Source organism: Ochotona princeps, chromosome 6 (assembly GCF_030435755.1).
Source record: "Ochotona princeps isolate mOchPri1 chromosome 6, mOchPri1.hap1, whole genome shotgun sequence".
Classification (NCBI taxonomy): Eukaryota; Metazoa; Chordata; class Mammalia; order Lagomorpha; family Ochotonidae; genus Ochotona; species Ochotona princeps.
Window position 1 is genome coordinate 6117313 of NC_080837.1, and position 20889 is coordinate 6138201.

Below are 20889 nucleotides of genomic sequence, written 5' to 3' on the forward strand. Positions count from 1 at the left end.
GGGAGCTCAGGGTGGGCGGCCTCGCCTGGATGTCTTGATCCGCTTGCTGGCAGGGCCAGAGTCAGCCACCCTCTCACTCAAACAACATTTTCTGGTCTAAATGTCGTTCTGGGACTCTCTCTGCCAGGTGCACTTTTGCCGGAGTCCAGCTCCAGCCGAGTTCAGAGCTCGGGAAGGGTGTGTGGAGTCGGCGATAAAGAAAGACATGGACACTGTCACTTGGTGCGCTCTCACAACAGCTCAAGAAGAAGCTGTCCTTTTTCTTTACTCAGATACCTCACAACTGATTGTTCTATTTTTACTTTAAGACTAAGGGGGCATGTACAGACATCGGGTCATTCCGTCTGCACTTCAGGGCTAAGCAGGTGCCCCTAAAGATAATTCTGCAAAATACTGTCTTCATATTCTTCAAAGCAAGCCATTATTCATTCTTCAACAGTAGCCATGGAGTGATAGCCAGGACTCCAAGGCCAAGGCACATGCGATTACCTGCTAATCAGTAGTACATTCCTACCACATTTCTATTTCTACATTTTACCCATTATTTAATGGGAAAATAGGTTACAAGGGAAAAAATGTAAAATCTAAAAATAAAAGTTTCAAATATTAAATCCCCTCACAACTATAGACTCTACAACCCCATAAACAATGAAACAATAATCAAAAGCATTTTTCTTTGATAAAAGGATCCTGAATTCCTTTAGCTAAGAATTATAAAAGCAGCAAAAACAGTTACATTTTCTATGCTCCAAAAAATTGCAAAGACAGGTTAGCCTTTGAGGTAACATTAACTATATATATTGCCATAGCAGTTTCAGCTCTAACTCCCATCACTTGCATTAATATTTAGGATACTTTAAAGCCCCTTCCCAGAAGGAGTGCTACATGTCTGGGCCAAATTCTGAGGCAATGGTTAAGTAACCAATAAGGTGTCCAAAAATGGCATGTGCTTAATTGTGCTCCTGTGTGTAAATTGTCAAAGGCCCACACACCAAGACATTATCAGTGACATTAACTCTCAAGCTCACATCGGTTGCAAAAACCATCTCACAGGGGCAAACAACAGTGCCTCAATAGATTACAGAATTCTTAGTGGGGTGCTTGAGTGTCCATACAAATGGGGGTGAGACTGTGTCAAGGTGGCCAGAGAGACGTCCGCCGGGCCCTGCCATGCAGCTGGAAGCTCCCCTGGACCCTGCCAAACAGGGGAGCTGTTCTCTTCACACTTCCGTATCATCCACACCTACTGCACGGACCCCAGCACACTTTAGTGTGTGTTCTGCTCACCAGTCAGCCTTTCTCCTCCCATACAACCACTCTCCAAGCATCTTAGGAAGTTCTTCTTGGGGAAAAGGCACCCTTTGCAGAGGGGAGAAGGGCTGCTATGTGCAGAGCCACAACTCCTCGTACAAAGCCAGGTGCCATGAACTCTGCTGGACACAACAGGCTGCCAAGGATGGAGTGAGGAATGAAAAGGAGGTGTTACAGAATTGGGGCAGGGCTAGCTAGCTCTGCACAAGCCCGGTTATAAACAGGCCTATATTTCACCTCAGTCAATCCTTTTGAGTGTAACAAAGTCCTTGAGTTCAAGGCTGGAATAGAACTCAGCCAATGATCTGATCCCAAATTCATCATGCATGTTCTGAACCCAAGGCAAAGGGGACCACAGAATGACATGTTTCCTCATGTATCTCTCTCTTACCCTAATATGTTTTTAATGTTTTCTTTACTGGCTGGAAATGCACAGAAAGAGATCAATCTTCCACCATTTGGTCCATTCCCCCAAATGCTCACAACAGCTGGGGTTGAGTGAAGATGAAATCAGGAGCCAGGAGCTCCATCCGTCTCCCACACTAAGTGGCAGGAGCTGGCATGCTCTTGCCATCACCGACTGGCCTGCAGGGTGCGGAGCAGGAAGCTGGATTGGAAACAGAGGCTGAACTCCAGCTTAGGCACTCTGCAATGGAATGTAGGTGTTCCTGCTGTAATTATTATTATTATTATTGGAAAGGCACATCAGATTTGCAGAGAGAAGGAGAGACAGAAAGATCTTACATCTGCTGGTTCTTTCCCCAAATGGCTGCAATGGCTGGAGCTGAGCCGATCCAAAGCCAGGAGCCAGGAGCCAGGAGCCAGGAGCTTCTTCCAGGTCTCCCATGAATGCAGGGTCCCAGGGCTTTGGGCCGTCCTTGACTGTTTTCCCAGGCCACAAGCAGGGAGCTAGATAGAAAGTGGGGCAGCTGGGACATGAACTGGTGCCCATATGGGATCCCAGCACTTGCAACTGAGGATTTAGCCATTGATCCATTATGCCAGGCCCTGCCTCTATGTCTTAACACATTGCACTACAACGTCTACTCCTGTAATACTTTAAGTTTAAAAACAATTGGTCATCAAATTGCTTGAAAACCTCAAGCAGTTTTTGGTATTTTGTCACATTTAGAACTAGATATTTGTACCAATTCAAGTTTAGCTACTTAAGAAAATCTTGTGCATGCGCATGTACACACACACACACACACACACACACACACACACAGCCGATTTGGTCCTCTTGAGTTTTAATGATTGAGCTTTGGTCTAGTCACGCAGAGATAGCCCGGATTCATAGGCCCTGGCAGTTTCAAACCAGATTTCTTCTACAGCTGCCTGACCTAGGTCAAACATCTGCTGTAGGTGCTTCCACCCGGTCTTGGCGGTAATCATGAGATACTCCCTGTTCTCCGGGTGCAGCTGGCAAGAGTACGCAGCCATGACCAGTGACTGGCAGAACCGAGCACACACGAGCAGGAACAAGGCACTCCTCTCCACAGCCGTCAGTGGGATGACACTTTCAAACCCTGCCAGGACGTGACCCCCAACGTGCATGGGATCCTTGCTCTCAATCATCATGTACATGATGGTGATGGCTACTTCAAACACGTAGTAACCATAGCTCATATCATCAAAATCCAAAATCCCAGATACTTGGCCCACATTATCTCCAGAAGCTGACTGGCTGGATTGTACCAAAATATTATGGTCATTAAAATCTCCATGATTGATACCTGAAAAGAGAAAAAAAAACACATCAAGATGGTTATTTCATAGCCCTGTATATGCTCTGTCCAGTCCACGTTCTTAGGCAAGACCATTAAAATAATTTGATTAGCAGTCACCAGTAGAAGGGTCAGAGGCCAGTGTTGTGCTGGGGGCTTAAGCTATTGCCTGCAATGCCAGCATCCCACAAGTCCTGGCTGCTCCACTTCTGATGCAGTTCCCTGCTAATATGTCTGGGAAAGCAGAGGAAGATGGTCTTAATCCTACCATCCAGGTGGGAGAGCAGAATGGAGTTCCAGGCTCCCGGCTTAGCCCTGTCCCCAGTCCTGGCTGTTGCAGCCATTTGGGGAGTGAGCCAGAAGATGGGAGACATCTGTGTGTCGTTCTCTGTGTCTCCATCTTTTTCTGTCTTTCAAACAACTAATGTAATTCACTATATCAATGAGAAAAATAACATGACCATCTCAGTAGATCTGCATTAAAATATGTTTCACATCAGGGACTCTGCCTTGGATGACACTGGGTAGCCATCCCCCTTCTTGGGGTACTGACGCATTTGGGATGCTGCATGTGGCTTATCCCCTTCCATCTCCTCTTCTCCCAGATATAGGAAAAAGAAAAAAAAAATGGAAACAATGGTCTCATCCACTTTCCCCTATTCCTCAACCCTTCTCATCCTAATCAGTGGTCCACATGGGTGGGTATGAGTCTTCAACTATGTAAACATCATCAAAAATAAAAAGTGTTTTTAAAAGCAAAAAAAAAAAAAAAGCCCGTTAAGAGTCAACATTTATTCGTGATATAAATTCTTACCAAATCAGGAATAGAAGGGGACTTCTTCCATTTTTTTATTCTATTAATTTATTTATTTGGGGGACAGGTTACCCAGCCACTTGATCCTCAGCCTGCTGCCTCCCAGGGTATGCCTCAGCAGGAAGCTGGAGTCAGGAGTGAGCCAAGACTGAACGGAGGCACACCTGTGTGGGATGCAGGTGTCCTAAGCAGGGCTTTACCCGCCATGGTGAACTCCCACCCACAGGAGCTTCCTTGGGCTTAGAAAAGAGCTGACCAAAGCCCTACAGTCATCATCGCAGTCAACAATTGAACAGTGAAAGTGTTTCCCTGCACTGCAGGAGTGTGGAGCAAGGCACACAGGGACACTCGAGGACAGAGGACAAAGGAAATGAGAGGACTGTTTCTTCCTCCATGAAGTCATAATGATGTGGAGAGGACACGAGTCATGTGGGTCTCCTGAAGCATCCGAGGTAAGGTATTGCAGTTGAGAAGTCCATTTGGAAAAATGCATGGATACCACCAAGGGCTGTTTCTGGATACCAGCAACAAAAGGTGAAATGTGGAACGACACATTTACATTTTAGAATACTAAGCACCTAGGAGGTCGGTGCAATGGCTCAAAAGCTGATTTTCTACCTTGCAGCATCAGCATCCCTCATGAGTGCCAGTCCAGTCTAGGCTGCTCCACTTCCCACCCGGTTCCCTGCTTGTGTCCTGGGAAAGCAGTGATAGATGGCCCAAAGCCTTGGGACGCTGCCCCTCCATGGGAGACCAGGAAGAACTCTGGCTTCAGATTAGCTCAGTTCAGGCTGTTGCAGCCATTTGGGGAGTAAACCAGTGGTTGGTTTACTGTCTGTCTGTGTCTCCTTCTCTCTGTAAATCTGCCTTTCCTTTGGGCAACATAGAAAGCTTAGTATCTACCTATAAAATCTGTCTGCTCATGTACACAGGTAGATTCTGAAGCAGACATAAGCACTACATTCAGAGTAGTTCCTTTTTCTCCAAATTTATCTACAGACTCAATCCAATTCCAATGTAAAGCTAAATAGGTTTTTAAAAAACCATGTTAAACTGATAATAAATACGGTATGGATCCAAAAGTAATGAACCTTCTTGTAGAAAAACAAGAAGCCAGGAAGACAGAGTCTACCATATATGAAACCTTAAAAGGCATCAATAGGAGACCAGTGCAGTGGCATAGCAAGCTAATTCTCCATCTGCTAGCACCGGCATCCCAAATGGGCACTAGTTCATAGTCCTGGATTCTCCATTTCAGTCCAACTCTTTGGGCCTGGGAAAACATTGGAGGATGGCCCAAGGCCTTGGGACTCTGCACCCACTTGGGAGACCAGGAGGAAGCTCCTGGCTCCTGGCTTTGGACTGGCTCAGCTCCAGTCATTATGATCTTTTAGGGAGTGAATCAGTGGATGGGAGATCTCTCTCTGTCACTTCTCTCTGCAAAATCTGCCTTTCAAAAAAAAGTAAATAAATATACCTTTTTAAAAATATTTATTTTTATTGGAAAGTCAGATTTACAGGGAGAAGGATAAACACAGAAAAATCTTCCATCCTCTGACTTACTCCACAAGTGGCTGCAATGGTCAGAGTTGAGCTGATCTGAAGCCAGGAGCCTATCTGGAGTTTCTTCCGGGTCTCCCACGCGTGTGCAGGGTCCCAAGGCTTTGGGCCGTCCTCTGCTGCTTTCCCAGGCCACAAGCAGGGAGCTGGATGGAAAGCAGTGCTGCTGGGACATGTACCTGCACTTACATGGGATCCCAGTGTGTGCAAAGTGAGGACTTTAGCCACTAGACTACCACGCTGAGTCTATAAATACATATATATATATATATTTTTTAAAAAAAGACATTAACACAGTGTGGTCAGCTTACGAGATGCACACAAACATTCCAGGTAGCTGGCTTCCAGGAACATGCTGGGTTGTACAAGTCCAACTCCTCAGGTAGTCGTTTGTGGTCACATGACCTGCTTGGTGGCCACTGACCCATGGACAGGAGTGACATCCTTTTGGGGCAGAAGCCCTCACACCAGCATACAGTCGGCTGCCTTCTCTCTCCCCTGCCATGGCCAGGTGTAGTTGGGTCGAAGTCCTACCGGCCTGCACTCCAGAGTGAGAACAGGTAGGACACAGCATGGGCAATCCCCGAGCGGTGTGCAGCTGGAGCTAGCACGGAGCCTGTGCCAGGTGGTCGGCGGGGATGCGAGGGTGACCTGCCAGTGCTGTACCCCTCACCTGGCTGCAGGGAAAGGCAAAGAGACCAGAGGAGGAAAACAGATGGCGCAGGAAAACACGGACGATTCATACCACAGGAGGGACCATAAGCCAAGGGAGGGAAGGGGTGGCTGTTTGCATGAATAGTGGTGAGAAAATGTATAAGTTGCAAGGAAAAATTAATAGACATAAAAATAGATTCCACAGAGATTGTAGATCTCAGATAAAACTTTAGGAAGAGCGTATAATATACAATGATCCTGACTACAAGGATTGGGAAAAATTCCCACCATCAAAACGAAGATTTATCAAGACACACCCTACAGCGAAAAATACAAACATGAAACTGGATGAAATACTAGTAATGCATATAATGAACAAAGAACTCCTATGCAGAATATATTTAGAACTTATAGTAATCTACGTCTAAAAAAAAAAAGATTCCAACAGAAAAATGGCAAGAGATGTGAATGGGCACTTCATAAATGGCCAGCTAGTAGGGAAATGGACCTGCAACATTTCAGATGGGCAAAATGTTAAAGCTTGACAGTAGCAAGGGGGCGAACCAATGGAGACATCTATGCAACACTGTGGTAGTCTAGTGGGTAAAGTCCTCGCCTTGCACGCACTAGGATTCCATATTGGCGCCAGTTCATATCCTGGTGGCCCCACTTCTCATCCAGTTCCCTGTCTGTGGCCTGAGAAATCAGTCAAGGATGGCCCAAAACCTTGGAACCCTGCACCCACGTGGGAGATCTGGAAGAAGCTCCTGGCTCCTGGCTTTGGATCAGTGCAGCAGCACTGGCCATTGCGATCACTTGGGGAGTGAATCAATGGAAGAGGATCTTTCTCTCTGTCTCTGCTCCTCTCTGCTTATCAGACTTTCCAATAAGTAAATAAATAAATAAATTCATTAATTAAAAAAAAGTCATGTGTGAGAACAATCTAGGTGCCATTAACACAATTTAAAAAAAAAAAGAAAAATTATGGAGGATAAGACTTAGAACACCTTCTTCCCATCTCAGAGTGCTTGAGTTTCAGTCCTTCCAACTCTGCTTCCCATCCAACTTCCTGTTAATGCCTACCCTGGGAGGCAGCAGGGGATGGCTCAGGTCCCTGCCACCCAGAGGGAAGACCAGGATGAAGCCCTTGGCTCCTGGGTTCATTCTGGCTCAGCTCTGATTGTCCTGGGCATTTATGGAGTAAACCAGGAACCAGAAGATCTCTCTCTCTGTTTGTCTCTTTCTGACTTTCAAAGAAATGAAAATAAGGGCCTGGCATGGTAGTCTAGTGGCTAAAGTCCTCCCTTTGCATCACCAGGATCCCATCTGGTCACTGGTTCATGTCCCATCTGCCCCACTTCCCATCCAGCTCCCTGCTTGTGGCCTGGGAAAGCTGCAGAGGATGGCCCAAAGCCTTGGGACCCTGCACACGCATGGGAGACCTGGAAGAAGCTCCAGATAGGCTCGGCTCCAGCCATAATGGCTGCGTGGGGAGTGAACCAGCAGAAGGAAGATCTTTCTCTCTGTCTTTCCTTCTCTCTATAAATCTAACTTTGCAATAAAAATGAATGAATCTTAAACAGACACACACATACACACACAGAAGCAGCTAAGTTAAAAAAAAAAGTAAACACACACACAAAGTTCACAACAGCACGGTTCTTGGGAAATAATCCAAATATATCTTAGGAGTAGAATAATGTGTGGTATGTGGTCGGCATGCAACCTAGCAGGCTAATCCTGTGGAGCTTGTATTCCTTACAGGCACTGGCTCATGGTCCAGCTGCTCCACTTCCCATCCAGCTTGCTGGGAAAACACTGGAGCATGGCACAAGGCCTTGGATCCCTGCACCCACACGCGAGACCCATAGGAAGTTCCTGGCTCCTGGCATTGGACTGGCGCAGCTCTGCTTGTTGTAGCCATGTGGAGAGTGAAGCAGCACATGGAAGATCTCTCGGTTTGTCTTTATCTCTTTCTCTCCCTGTAATTCTGGCTTTCAGGTAAAATACACAAATCTTTTAAAAAGGTTTTTAATCAAACACAGTAATAAAAGTTAGTTATACCCACACACAACAGCATGGAGAATCTTTGAAAAGTAATGTTGAAAACAAAAAGTAAAACAAACCAGGAACAAAAAGGGACGTCACAAATGAAGACGAGGGAGGAGTAGGAGCAGAGACTAAACAGCAGACTGCTGCCTGGTCTGGTGACAAATGGAGGTGAGTGGGATCCGGCTGCAGTACTAAAGGTGGAAGAAGTGGCTAATGGAGGACGTCTTCTCTTTCTTATTTTTATTGGAAAGGGAGATACACAGAGAGGAGGAGAGACAGAGAGGAAGATCTTCCATCTGATGGTTCACTCCCCAAATGGCTGTAACGGCTGGAGCTACGCCAATCCAAAGCCAGGAGCCAGCTGCTGGGATTAGAACTGGTGCCCATATGGGATCCCAGTGCTTGCAAGGCGAGGATTTAGCCATTAAACCATTGTGCCAGACCCTGGGGTATGAGGAAGCGAGAGTGTGGAAATAAATTTTGAAGGGGTTAAAAAACCAAGATGGTTTTTATGCTTCAACTCCACACGTGTTTACACAAACTAGGCAAAAGGCAAGAGACAGAGTGATTGCACTGGGCCCGGCTGGAAACGCACCTCGGGTCCTTGTAGCCAATGCTGGGTGCAAAGGTCAGCAGAGATGGCCCTGAGTGTTGACAAAGAGTGAGTGAGTGAGAGAGAGAGAGAGAGAGAGAGAGAGAGAGAAAAGCTAAAATTCCATTCACAAGAACATAGAGAAAAAATTACGATAAATTCAAACAGATTATGGTATAGTCACACTTACAGACTATTATTCAGCAGACAAAAAACTAATAAGCTAAATAAATTAAGCTTACTATATTAATATGGATTATTCTGAAAACCACATGGAATTTGAAAAGTAGGTTGTGGCGTGCTGATATCCCATGTGATAACTCTTGCTATGGAGTTTCAAAACAGACCAAATGCTGCCACAAATTACACATTTGTAGTTTGCCCATTTAGCAGGCAAGAAACAAGTGGGCTCCTGTGAGGTTTAGTTGAGGGCTTCAAATCCAGACACTTCCAAAATAGTAGAAATACTATTTTGGGGGCCCAGCACAGTAGCCTAGTGGCTAAAGTCCTTCCTTTGCACACGCCAGGATCCCATATGGGTGTTGGTTTGTGTCCTAGCTGTTCCACTTCCCATCAGCTCCCTGCTTGTGGCCTGGAAAAGCAGTTGAGGATGACCCAAAGCCTTGGGACCCTGTACCCACATGGGAGACCTGGAAGAAGCTCTTGGCTTTGGCTCAGCTCAGCTCTGGCCATTGTAGCGACTTGGGGATGAATCAGCAGACAGTAGATCTGCCTCTCTTTCCTCTCTGTAGATCTGACTTTCCAATAAAAATAAAATAATTCTTTAAAAAACAAAAGGCCCCGGCAAGGTGGCCTAGAGGCTAAAGTCCTCACCTTGTATGCACCAGGATCCCATATGGTCGCTGGTTCTAATCCCGGCAGCCCCGCTTCCCATCCAGCTCCCTGCTTGTGGCCTGGGAAAACAGTCGATGATGGTCCAAAGTCTCGGGATCCTACACAAGTGTGGGAGACAAGGAAGAGGCTCCTAGCTCCTGGCTTCGGATTGGTGTAGCACCAGACATTGCGGTCACTTGGGGAGCGATTCATTGGATGGAAGATCTTTCTCTCTGTCTCTCCTCCTCTCTGTATATCTTACTTTGCAATAAAAATAAATAAATCTTTAAAAAAAAAAACCAAAAGGCAATAGGAGCTAATATGGTAAGGGTTGGAGTTTTATCTTAATGAAATTTTTTAAAGATTTAGTTATTTGAAAGGTAAACAGAGAGAGAAAGAGATTTCCTAGCTGCTGGTTTATTCCAGGGCTGGGTCAGGGCAAACCAAGGAGCCTGGAACTCCATCTGGGTCTCCCCTGTGGGTACAGGGGCTCAAGCACTTGGCCACCCTTCCCAGGTGCATGAGCAGGGACCTGGACTGGAAGCGGAGTAGCCAGGACTTGAACCAGGTGCTCCAATACAGGCGGTGACGTATCCCACGATGCCAATGCCTAGCCCTGCTTGGAGATCTGAGGCAGCCGAGCTCCACACCTGTCTGATGTAAAGATCCTGAGACACTAGTATGGTGGAGAATACTCACATTCCCGGAAGTGATTCAGCTTGCCTGCTACCTGCTGTTTGAACAGCTGGATGACCCGCTCCACTGTCTGTCGGCTGTGAGTCTGGCCTAAGGCTCCCACATACTGGTCCAGCAGTGGTACATTCCTCAGATTCCAGATGAAGCCCTCCCGACGGAGGCAGCTTAACTTGGGGTGACGGAATTCCTGTGGAAAGGGAGAGATGATGCTTGACCCACGGCAGTGGCTCCGGTAGCACGGGTGGCCAAGTGGAGGACACTTGGTGCCCTCTCACGGTCACTGCCTCACAGCATCTACAAGCAGTGTGGTACCCACCCGCCCGGAGCATTACAGGGTCTGCCGGCTTTGGAGCACACTCCCACATTCCCTTGTGTGCTGAAATAAATGTGTTAATTTATTTCTTTTGCATTTTACTTGAAAGGCAGAGAGAAAGATCTTCCATCTGCTAGTTCACTCCCCAAATGCTGGCAAAGAACTGAGGTTGGGCCAGGTTGAAGCCAGGAGCTCCATCTGGGCATCCTGCAGGGATGGCAGGGACCTAAGTGTTTGAGACACCACCCAGCGCCTCCCAGGATGCACTTGGGCAGGAAGCTGGACTCAGAAGCAGAGGGAGTCAGGACTGGAGGCAGGCACTCAGACACTAAATATGAGATGCAAAGTCCCCAGAAGTGCCTTAGCCGCTGCCCCTGGCCCCTGTCCTACACACTGCAGAGCTCACAAAACAGATGGAGGCAGCTCTGAAGAACGGCTCCCTCTCCCAGGCCCCATCACCTCTCTGTCCACAGCTTCTACTCACTCTATGGCTGCTCAGCAAACATGCCTGGCATCCCCCAGCACTCTCCTCCTGGGCTGCCCTGCCCACTCAGTCACATGGTAGTGTCTTCATCCTACCATCCCAAAACCACCTTCTTTGCCAGGGTTTCCTGACCGAGCCATGTAAAGCATTCATCCTTCTCTTCCCAACATTTTGCAACCCTTTCCTCTACCTATCTTTTTCTTCTTAGCACTTATCGTGGTCTAACATTCACCCCATCATCTACTTCCACAGCTCCCTGCCCTTCCTCACTAGCATTTAAGCTCCCTGTGGGGCAGGGAGCCCTGTGCCATTCATCATGGTGGCCTCACACATAGAATGGTGCCTTTTTAGAAGAGACCACTCAATCCCCTACTGAATATGCAGCTGTTCCAAGGAAAAGACATTCTGAAATTGGGAGGGCCTACAGTCTTTAAGAATCTTTTTTTTTTTTCTTTTAAGATCTCGATCCAGCCTTCCGGTCATTTGGGATTCGCCACCAGAAGAACCAAGGATCTTGTCTCATTACAGCCATGGAGATTGAGCTGTGTACAAGAGCTGACTTCTCTGAACTCCTCATGGTGTGTGAGTCTGGCCCAGCCCACCTCTGTAGCTTCCCCACGCCGGCCCGTCCCCTTAGCTTCCATTTCCCAAGCACTCCGCTTCCTCAGCTACAAAGCTTTGGCCACAAATCATACTCATGAGCCTGTGTGACAGCCTCATCTTACACTTAACCTTGAACTGGACTTCAAGTCCATCTGCAGACCACACAGACATCAACTTCCAGTACACACCACATGGTCCCTAAAACATAGACCTGGGCTTAAGATAGCCTGTCTGGGAATTCACACACCTAGCACCCTGCTCCCTTCAAACATACTGAGGAAAGCAGAGTCTATTCGAACAACAAACAAATGGGGGCCAGCATGCTGGCATGTTGGGTAAAGCCAACCCCTGCAACTCAGCTTCCCAAAGAAGCACTGGGCCATGCCCCTTCCTATCCAGCTCCCTGTTCATGTGCCTGGGAAAAGAACAGAAGATGGCCCATGTCCTTGGGCCCCTGCACCCCTGTAGGAGACCCAAATGAAGCTCCTGGCTCCTGGCTTCAGCCTGCCCCAGCCCTGGCCATTGTGGCCATGTGGGGAATAAACCAGCAGATGCTTGATCTCTCTGTTCCAACTCTTTCACATACAAACAAATCTTTAAAAATAAATAAATGGACAAGCCCCTCCCAATCGCACCTCCAGCGTCTTGTCCAGTCTGGCCGCCAGCCTGCCGATGTCGTAGAGCAGCTGGGAGCTGACGGGCAGCTCAGCGACGGGTCTGCCGGGAAGGTAGGTGAGCAGCCGCACCACATAGCTGCTGGCACTGGAACCGCTGTCTACAGGAAGAAAAAGCACAGCTGGCAATGCAGCACTTCCTTTGTATACATGCTTATTTTAAAAACAGAGAGAGAAATGTTCCATCCGTCGATTTGCTCTCCAAACAGCTGGAATAGCTGGAGCTGGATTGGTCCAAAGCCAAGAGCCAGGAGTTTCATCCAGGTCTCCCATGTGGGTGCAGGGCCTAAGCACTTGGGCCAGCCTCTGCTGCTTTCCCAGGCATATTAACAGAGGGCTGGATCACAAACAGAGCAACCGGGACTGGAACCGACTCCCACAGGAGATGCCAGTGTTGCAGGTGCAATAAATAACACAACCTCTATATGAACTATTTATTCAAAAGGCAGACAGACACAGAATACAGTAGTTCACTTCCCAAATGGCCACAACAGCCAGGGCTGGGCCAGACCAAAGCCAGGAGCTCCTTCCAGGTTTCCCATGTGGGAGGCAGGAGCTCAAACACTTGGACTGTTTGTCCATTTCCTTCTCATGTGCACTAGCCAGGAGCTGGATCAAAAACAGAGCAGCTGGGACTTGAACCAGCGCCCATAGCGGATGTCAGCATCTCAGGCAGCAGCTTAACCCACTGTAGAACAGCACTGGCTTATCAACTAATTACTAATTAGCAATTACTAATGAAAAGAATAAAAATCATAGAAGAACAACAAAAAAAGTACTATCAAGAAACAACTTAGCAGATTCGAGGTCACAGGGCTACATGGATGAAATGTCCAGCTAGGACAATGTTATTGACCCTGGAAATGGGCATCTAACATAGCAGTTACGAGGTGGCTAGGAGTGGCCCCATCCACATGGGAGTCCCTGGGTTCGAGTCCCGGCTCTGCTTCTGATTCCAGCTTCCTGCTAATGCCCATCCTGGGAGGCAGCAGTGATGGCTTAGGTGCTTGGGTCGCCTGCCATCCAACTGGGCGACCAGATGAAGTATTGGACCTGGTGCAGCGCCAGCTATTGTGGCCATTTGGGGGAGTGAACCAACAGACAGATCTTTCTGTGACTTTCCAAATAAATAAAACTTAAAAAATTTTAAAAGTCAAACTTGGCCATTTAGATACCACCAAATTACAGTCTAGCTCTGCTGGTCTTGGCTCCCAACAAAAACCATCAGCTGTGGTAAACAAATGGTTAAAACCCACCCTCTGAGCCTGATGCTATAGCCTAGCAGCTGTAGTCCTCCCCTTACAGGATCCCCTATGAACACCAGTTCTAATCCCAGAGGCCCCATTTCCCATCCAGCTCCCTGCTTGTGGCCTGGGAAGGCAGTTGAGGACGGCCCAAAGCCTTGGGACCCTGCACCCGTGTGGGAGACCCAGAAGAGGCTCCTGGCTCCTGGCTTAGCTCCAGCTGTTGTGGCTGCTTGGGGAATTAATCATAGGATGGAAGATCGTTGTCTCTCCTCCTCTCTATTTATCTGACTTTCCAATTAAGAATATATAAATCTTTAAAATATTTTTAAAAATCCCCCCTCTGGCAGTCTGCATTTGAGAAAAGTGAGGTGTAAAGAAATGACTACTGTGCCATTACTAACTTCTCTGGGGTAAACTGAGGCACAGTCTGTTTTTGTAACCAGGATACCACCTCTTCCTCAGGGGCCACATCTGGGCCTCGGTTGTTTGAAGCAACACAAAAGAAAAAAGAATGGATAAACAGTGGAGAGAGAAAAAGACTGCCTCTTAAAAAACTTAAGCATTGAGGCCAGTGTTGTGGCATCAGGCATTACACATTTGCATCCCATATGGACACCAGTTCAAGTTCTAGCTGCTCCACTTCCAATCCAGCTCCTTGCTAACGTGCCTGGTCCCAGAGCTTGGATCCCCGCACCCACGTAGGAGACCTGGAAGCAGCTCCTGGCTTCCCCCTGGGCCAGAGCTGGCCATTTACAGCCATTTGGGCAGTGAACCAGCAGACAGGAGATCTCTCTTCTTATCTCTGTCTCTGTCTTGTGCTTTGTCTATAATTCTGCTTTTCAAAGTAAATATTTTTTAAGTAAGAATGAATGTAAATAGAGGGGGAAGGAGTTGATCCTGAGCTGCTGCCTGGAGGACTGAATTAGGTGACTTAGCAGTGACAGGGACCCTGCCTCAGGGACAACTTGGGTCCTTGGGAATACAGACTATGTCCCAGGTCACCCAGATAGTACAAGGGTGGGCTGGGAGCCATATTTTCTCCCTTCTGTTTTTTTAAGATTTATTCATTTTTATTGGAAAGTTAGATTTACAGAGAGAAGGAGATACAGAGAGAAAAATTTTCCACCTGCTAGTTCACTCCCCCAAGTGACCGCAATGGCCAGAGCTGAGCCAATCTGAATCTAGGAGCCAGGAGCTTCTTCTGGGTCTCCCACGTGAGTGCAGGGTCCCAAGGCTTTGGGCCATCGTCTGCTGTTTTCCTAGGTCACAGGCAGGGAGGTGGAAGGGAAGTGGAGCATCCAGATGGGATCCTAGTGGATGCAAGTTGAGGATTTCAGCCACTAGGCTACCGCCAGGCCCCTCCTTCTGGCCTTGTGTTCTTTCTTACCTTAGCACCGGACTCTACAATCAGTTAATGAAATACATTATTTTCTTGGTTAAAAAAAGAAAAAAAAGTCCCCTGATTTCTACAGGGGCCCTCTGCTAGTCACAGAACCTTCTTCCAAACCACACACCCCAATCTCACACTTGGGTGATGTTGTGGCTCCTAGCCTTCGGGAATGATGACCTCGGGCATGGTCAGGATGTACAGGTGGGCTGGCTGCCTCTTACCCACATCCACCGTGGAGGTGGTGCTCCCTGCCTTGGTGCGGCACACGGAGGCGGTGGGAAAGCCTGTGGCCTTCAGGAACGTGATGATCTGAGTTTGCACCTCGATCAGGTCCGGGTTTTTGCTGGCCTCCGCGTTGCTGATCTTCAGGACGTACTGGGCAGGGCCGTCGGGGGTCTCCTCTGCCCCCGAAGCATCCACATGGAAATTCTGGTCGTCGTAGCTGGGCAGAGGCCGGATCTTAGTCACTCTGAGCCCAAAGACGGATTCCACCAAAGCAGATGCTTGCGCCTCGGTGAAAGCAGGCTTGGCCAGTGCCCAGGACCGTGACTGCTCTACGCTGGACATCATGTCTGGGGGCTGCGGGGAAGAGGAAGGGACAGAAACCAGAAAGGGAAGGCAGACTGAGCCCATGGGTTGGAATACCATTTTCCTGCAGAGAAGCACTTCTATGCTTCTTCATGTATTTTTATGTCTAAAATTTAAAAAAATCAAATCCGTGAATGACAAGTGAATAAAAGTCCTTGTACTGTAAATGATTTTCAACATTCTTTGTCAAAGTGAAGGCTATACACCCAGTGTGGTAGCCTAGTGGCTAGAGTCCTTGCCTTGCATGTGCCGGGATACCAAATGGGTGCTGGTTCTAATCCTACTGGCCCTGCTTCCCATCCAGCTCCCTGCTTGTGGCCTGGGAAGGCAGTCGAGGACGGCCCAAAGCCTTGGGACCCTGCACCCGTGTGGCAGACCCAGAAGGGGCTCCTGGGTCCTGGCTTCAGATCAGCTCAGCTCTGGTCATTGCAGCCACTTGGGGAGTGAACCATCAGATGGAAGATCTGTCTCTTTCTTTCCTTTTCTCTGTGAATTTGATCTGCCTTTCCAATAAAAAAATGCATCTTTCTTTTTAAAAGTATTTATGTATCTGAAAGGCAGAGAGAGAGAGAGAGAGAGAAAGAGAGAGAGAGAGAGAGAGAGAGAGACTCCTCCATTCTTTGGTTCATTGCCCACATAGCTGCAACAGACAAATGTGGGATGTGGGCCAGGCCAGAGTCAGGAGCTCATTGGGGTCTCTCACGTGGGTAGCAGGGGCCGAAGCACTTGAGCCATCCTCTGCTGCCTTGCCAGGCACATTAGCAGGGAGCGGGACTAGAAACTGGGCAGTGGGAGACTCAGATTGGCACCGTGACATGGGGTGTCTATCACAGGTGGCAGAATTCCCTGTGCTCTAACACTGCCTTCTCCTGATACAGGTCTTTGAAATATGACCCCAGGCAGGAAGACACAAGGTATTACAGGAAGCATCATGGGAACTGAGGTTAGAGTGCTCTGTAACATCTGGAAAGTTCCACCCAGGCCCACACCCCTGAAATAACAAAACTTCATAAATAGTTCAAAACAGCTTAGAGGACAGCAAAGCAGCAGACTAAAAAAATACCAGAGGAAATCCTGAAGTAACTAAAGACAAACCTGCCTTGCCTTTTTAAGATTTATATGTTGGGCCTGGCACAATAGCATAGTGGTTAAAGTCTTAGCCTTGATCGCGCTGGGATCCCATATGGGCGCCAGTTCTAATCCTGGCAGCTCCACTTCCCAACCAGCTCCCTGTTTGTGGCCTGGGAAAGCAGTTGAGGACAGCTCAAAGCCTTGGGACTCTGCACCTGTGTGGGAGACCTGGAGGAAGCTCCTGGCTCCTGGCTTCAGATTGGCTCAGCTCTAGCCATTGCGGCCACTTGGGGAGTGAACCATCACATGGAAGATCTTCCTCTCGGTATCTCCTCCTCTCTATATATCTGCCTTTCCAATAATAAAATAAAATAAAATAATTTTTTAAAAAAAATTATGTATTTTTATTTGAAAGGCAGATTTACAGAGAGAAGGAGAGACGGAGAGAGATCTCCATCCACTGGTTCACTCCCCAAAGGCCCACAATGGCTGGGGCTGAGCCAAGCTGAAGCCAGAAGCTTCTTTCAGGTCTCCCACATGGGTGGAGGGGCCCAAGAACCTGGGCTGCTCTCAGATACTTTCCCAGGCACATTAGCAGGGAGTTAGGTTGGAAACTGGGAAGCTTGAACTCTAACCAGCTCCTGTATGGGATGCTGGCACCATGAATAGAGGCTTAACCCAGTATACCATGGTGCTGGATGCTCAATTTACCTTAAAAATATGAAAAGAATATGCTTTCTACTACTAAGAGGTATAGAGTCATGAAGTGAAAAATTTAAGTCAGCTACTGAAAGCAAAGTTACACCTGAGTGTGTAAGCTATGAAATTAACACCTGCCAAACTGAAAATATGTTTGTGTGTGTGTGTTTGGGGGGGTTGGTAAGCCATCACTCATGACACCTGCATTCCATATTAGATTCATGCCACCACACTGGGAGTGCTCTGGGCCTGGGAGCCCTCGGTGTCCCCATGGTTTTGACATGATGAGCTTGACCAGCTCTGGCTAGGACCTGTCAGCTCCCACATTCGTTCCCCAAGGATTGGAGATTTTCCCAGAGGACGATGTTATGCAGGCCGGGGACAGTGGCAGTCCAGTTACAGCAGTCGGAAAAAAGATAGCACTGGGGTACACAAGTTAGCCCTTCCTAACCTTTACAAAGAAGGGTCTAACACACGACTCTTTCAGGTTGATCTGCATGCTGGCATAGCAGTAGCAGGTGTCTGTTCTTCAGCAGACATTGCAAGAGAAGAAGCTTTTGATGTCAAAGGTGACCCTGGCTATCACATTCTACTCCAGTGCCCTGCAGATCCACGGGCTCCAAAATGCTCTCATACTTGGGCTGCAGTTCCACGCTAGGGGCTTACAGGGGATGTGCTGGTGCAGAATCCTGTAGGACTCATCCACCAGGGGTTTCACATGGACACTGGGGCTCTGTCGTCCACAACACCAGGCAGGCTGCAAGGACAGATGCATGAAGGTTTTACAAGACAGGGCTAAGATGCTGCCTTCAGCGCCACCCTCCATGTGGGCACCAGTTCAAGCCCTGGCTGCTCCACTTCTCATCCAGCTCCCTGCTAATGCACCTGGGAAAGCAACAGAGGATGGCACAAGTGTTAGGGTTCCTGCACCCATGTGGGAGACCTGGGAAAGCAGTACAGGATGACCCAAGGCCTTGGGACCCTGCACTCATGTGGGAAACCCAGCAGAAGCTCCTGGCTCCTGGCTTCGGATCAGTTCAGCTCTGGCCAAACCAACGAATATAAGACCTTTTTCTCTGTATCTCCTGTAGATCTATCTTTCCAATAAAAATAAATAAATCTTTTAAAAATAAATAAATATTTAAAAAACCCTACGTAAATGAAGATGTGTGATTGTCACTGAATGTAAGGTTCACCCTGTAGGTAAGAATAGGCTTTGGAGAAACGGGCTAGGACAAGAGTGGTAGGAGGAACATGGATCCCTCTCTCAGACTGTTAGCGTTCATCACCACTCCAGTCGAGGGGGCTGTCACAGGCTCTGCTGGAAGGCCCATTCCCGCGGCCACGAGGGGCTCCACCTCAGCTGCCAACCCTTCGTCCGCAATCCCTGCCCCTTCCCTTGTAGCCCCCAGTGCCACCTGCACGTCTCCACCCCCAAGAGCAGCTGTCGCACTGCTGGCACAGCCTCCAGGCTCAGAAGCAAGGTAAGTTGCTCTAATGGCGTCACAACAAAGCCCCAGTACAGCTTCCCAACAGGCTTCACACCAGTCACCTGGGGGAACCGGAAGTTGCCCTGCCTTCTGTTGTGGGGTGTGTGCTGTGGACACTACCAGGGATGTTAACACGGCTTCAAGGCCAGCGCTCAGAATGCAATCACACTGAAACAAGAAACACTGAGTTTTTTTTTTTAACATGAACAACTTTAATGATGCCACCATAATTCTGAATTTCATATGAATTGCAAATTATTTTGACTTAAAAGACATGTTTTCTTTTTTTAAAAAAAAAAAAGTGTGCAAGATAGACAGAGATCCATTTGGTTCACCTCCCCAAAGGCCTGCAACAGTTGGGGCTGAAGCCAGTAGCCAGGAACTCCATCCAGGTCTACCCTGTGGGGGCTGGGACCCAAATGCTTGAGTTGTCATCACCCACTGCCTCCCAGGGTGTGCATTAGCAGGAAGCTGCAATCAGGAGCAGAGCTGGGATGCATTCTGAGCAGCAGCTAGTCTGCTGCTGAGTTGGCCATTCTTAAAGTTAGGAAGAACTGGGTCTGGAATTGTAACCTAGTGGCTAAAGTCCTCGCCTTGCATGAGCCAGGATCCCATATGAGCACTGGTTCATGTCCCGGCTGCTCTACTTCCCATCCAGCTCCCTGTTTGTGGCCTGGGAAAGCAGCAGAGGATGGCTCAAGTCTTTGGGACCCTGCAGCGACATGGGAAACCTGGAAGAAGCTCCCGGCTTCAGATGAGCTGATATCTGCCATTGCAGCCATTTGGGGAACAAACCAGCGAATGGAAGATCTCTTCTCTCCCACTTCTCTCTGTCACTCTGCCTTTCACATAAATGAGAAAAAACACCCGACTCGGGGCAGCTGAGTCAGAATCCCGTTGTGTTGAACTGCAGGATTCTCATGCCTCCTTCACTCACAGGTACAAACGAACAGGTAGGCCCTGCTCCCCGGCTGCCCTGCCTCAGAATAAAATCTTTACGACTTCCACTTTGCCTGCCTGGTCCCAGCCTCAGGACGAACTGGGGCTTGGACTGCAGGCAGCTATGTCAAACTGGGCAAGATTTGCAGAAGCTGATTCTCAGATCAAGCTAACTTTTAGGAAACTATCAATAAAACTGAGTTAGAATCAGCAAATTCTGGCAGAGAGAGAGAGAGAGAGAGAGGCTAAATCATCCTAGAAGTCCCTCCCAGCTCTGACATGCCAGGCCCCCTCCCTGGGCTCACACAAGCCCTAACCAAGCAGGTGTATTTCTGCCAGCTGGAAAGTACTCCACTGGGCTCTTGCTAAAGTTCTCAGGACGAGAGTCTTCACCAGCCTCTCCTGACCCTTGTTCCGTTCCTCCACTTCTTATGCCTGGAAGGCTTCTGCGCCGGGGCAGAGGGAGGAAAGAGGAGGAGCCTTGAACTGAACTTTGTGCCAAGTTGACCAGACAAGCAGCAGATGTCTGCCACATTCCCCAAAGCATCGCCAACTCGACTATAAACTCCATCGGGGGGGGGGGCGCAGGGGGAGGGATGTACGCCTGAACGACAAGAATGCATGCACCAGGCCCTACCAGAGCCCCGGGCTGCAGCAGGCCAGGGGGGCGGTGTGCACGACGCCTCGGTGAGGTGGCCCCTGCCAGCTCCACGCAGCGATGCATGGACCCCCCGGCTTCTCGGCCGCCGGGCCTGCCCTCTGGGGTCCCGGCATGAGGAGCTCCCGCACGCCGGGCGAGATCTGCCCCCATACGCACACGCGCACGCAGCGAGCCCAGAGGCCCAGGCTGGACTGCCCGCCGCGCCTCCCCCCTCAGGAGCGCCCGTGCTCGCCTCTGCGGTCCCCACCTCGGTTCCCTCGCTGCGACCGGGCATCCGGAGTCCGCTGCCCACCCGCACTCGGGCACTCTGTCCCCGCAATCGCGCGTCGCAGCTGCGGCCTCCGCCCCTCCACCGCGCCCTGTGAATCTTGCCTTCTGATTGGCTCCTCCAAACGCCCGCTGCCCAGTCAGCACAGTCTACTGGAAGCTCGGCTCGGCTCGGCCCGTCCCCCTTCTCGGCCACGCCCAGAACTCCGGCTTCTGATTGGCT

The 20889-nt window shown here is 48.9% G+C and overlaps 1 protein-coding gene across 1 annotated transcript; it reads right to left on the reverse strand.

Annotated features, from left to right (window-relative positions):
* Positions 1-2551: 2551 nt before the first annotated feature.
* On the reverse strand, positions 2552-20744 carry HYKK (hydroxylysine kinase). Its single transcript, XM_004594679.4, has 5 exons — positions 20647-20744; positions 15173-15530; positions 12276-12415; positions 10244-10427; positions 2552-3047 (listed from the first exon to the last, which is right to left on the reverse strand). Exons 1-5 carry the CDS (start codon positions 20671-20673, stop codon positions 2581-2583), a joined length of 1176 nt encoding a protein of 391 aa, XP_004594736.2. The 5' UTR covers positions 20674-20744; the 3' UTR covers positions 2552-2580.
* Between the last annotated feature and the right edge of the window lie 145 nt (positions 20745-20889).

Bases quoted from the DNA above. Each gene is read 5' to 3' on its own strand.
- HYKK (XM_004594679.4), bottom strand. From the start codon at position 20,673: ATGCCCGGTCGCAGCGAGGGAACCGAG. The intron at 15,531-20,646 runs GTGGGGACCGCA...TCTTCCCCGCAG, and splicing joins GTCGCAGCGAGGGAACCGAG to CCCCCAGACATGATGTCCAG. The intron at 3,048-10,243 runs GTGAGTATTCTC...TTCTCTTTTCAG, and splicing joins GCTGAATCACTTCCGGGAAT to GTATCAATCATGGAGATTTT.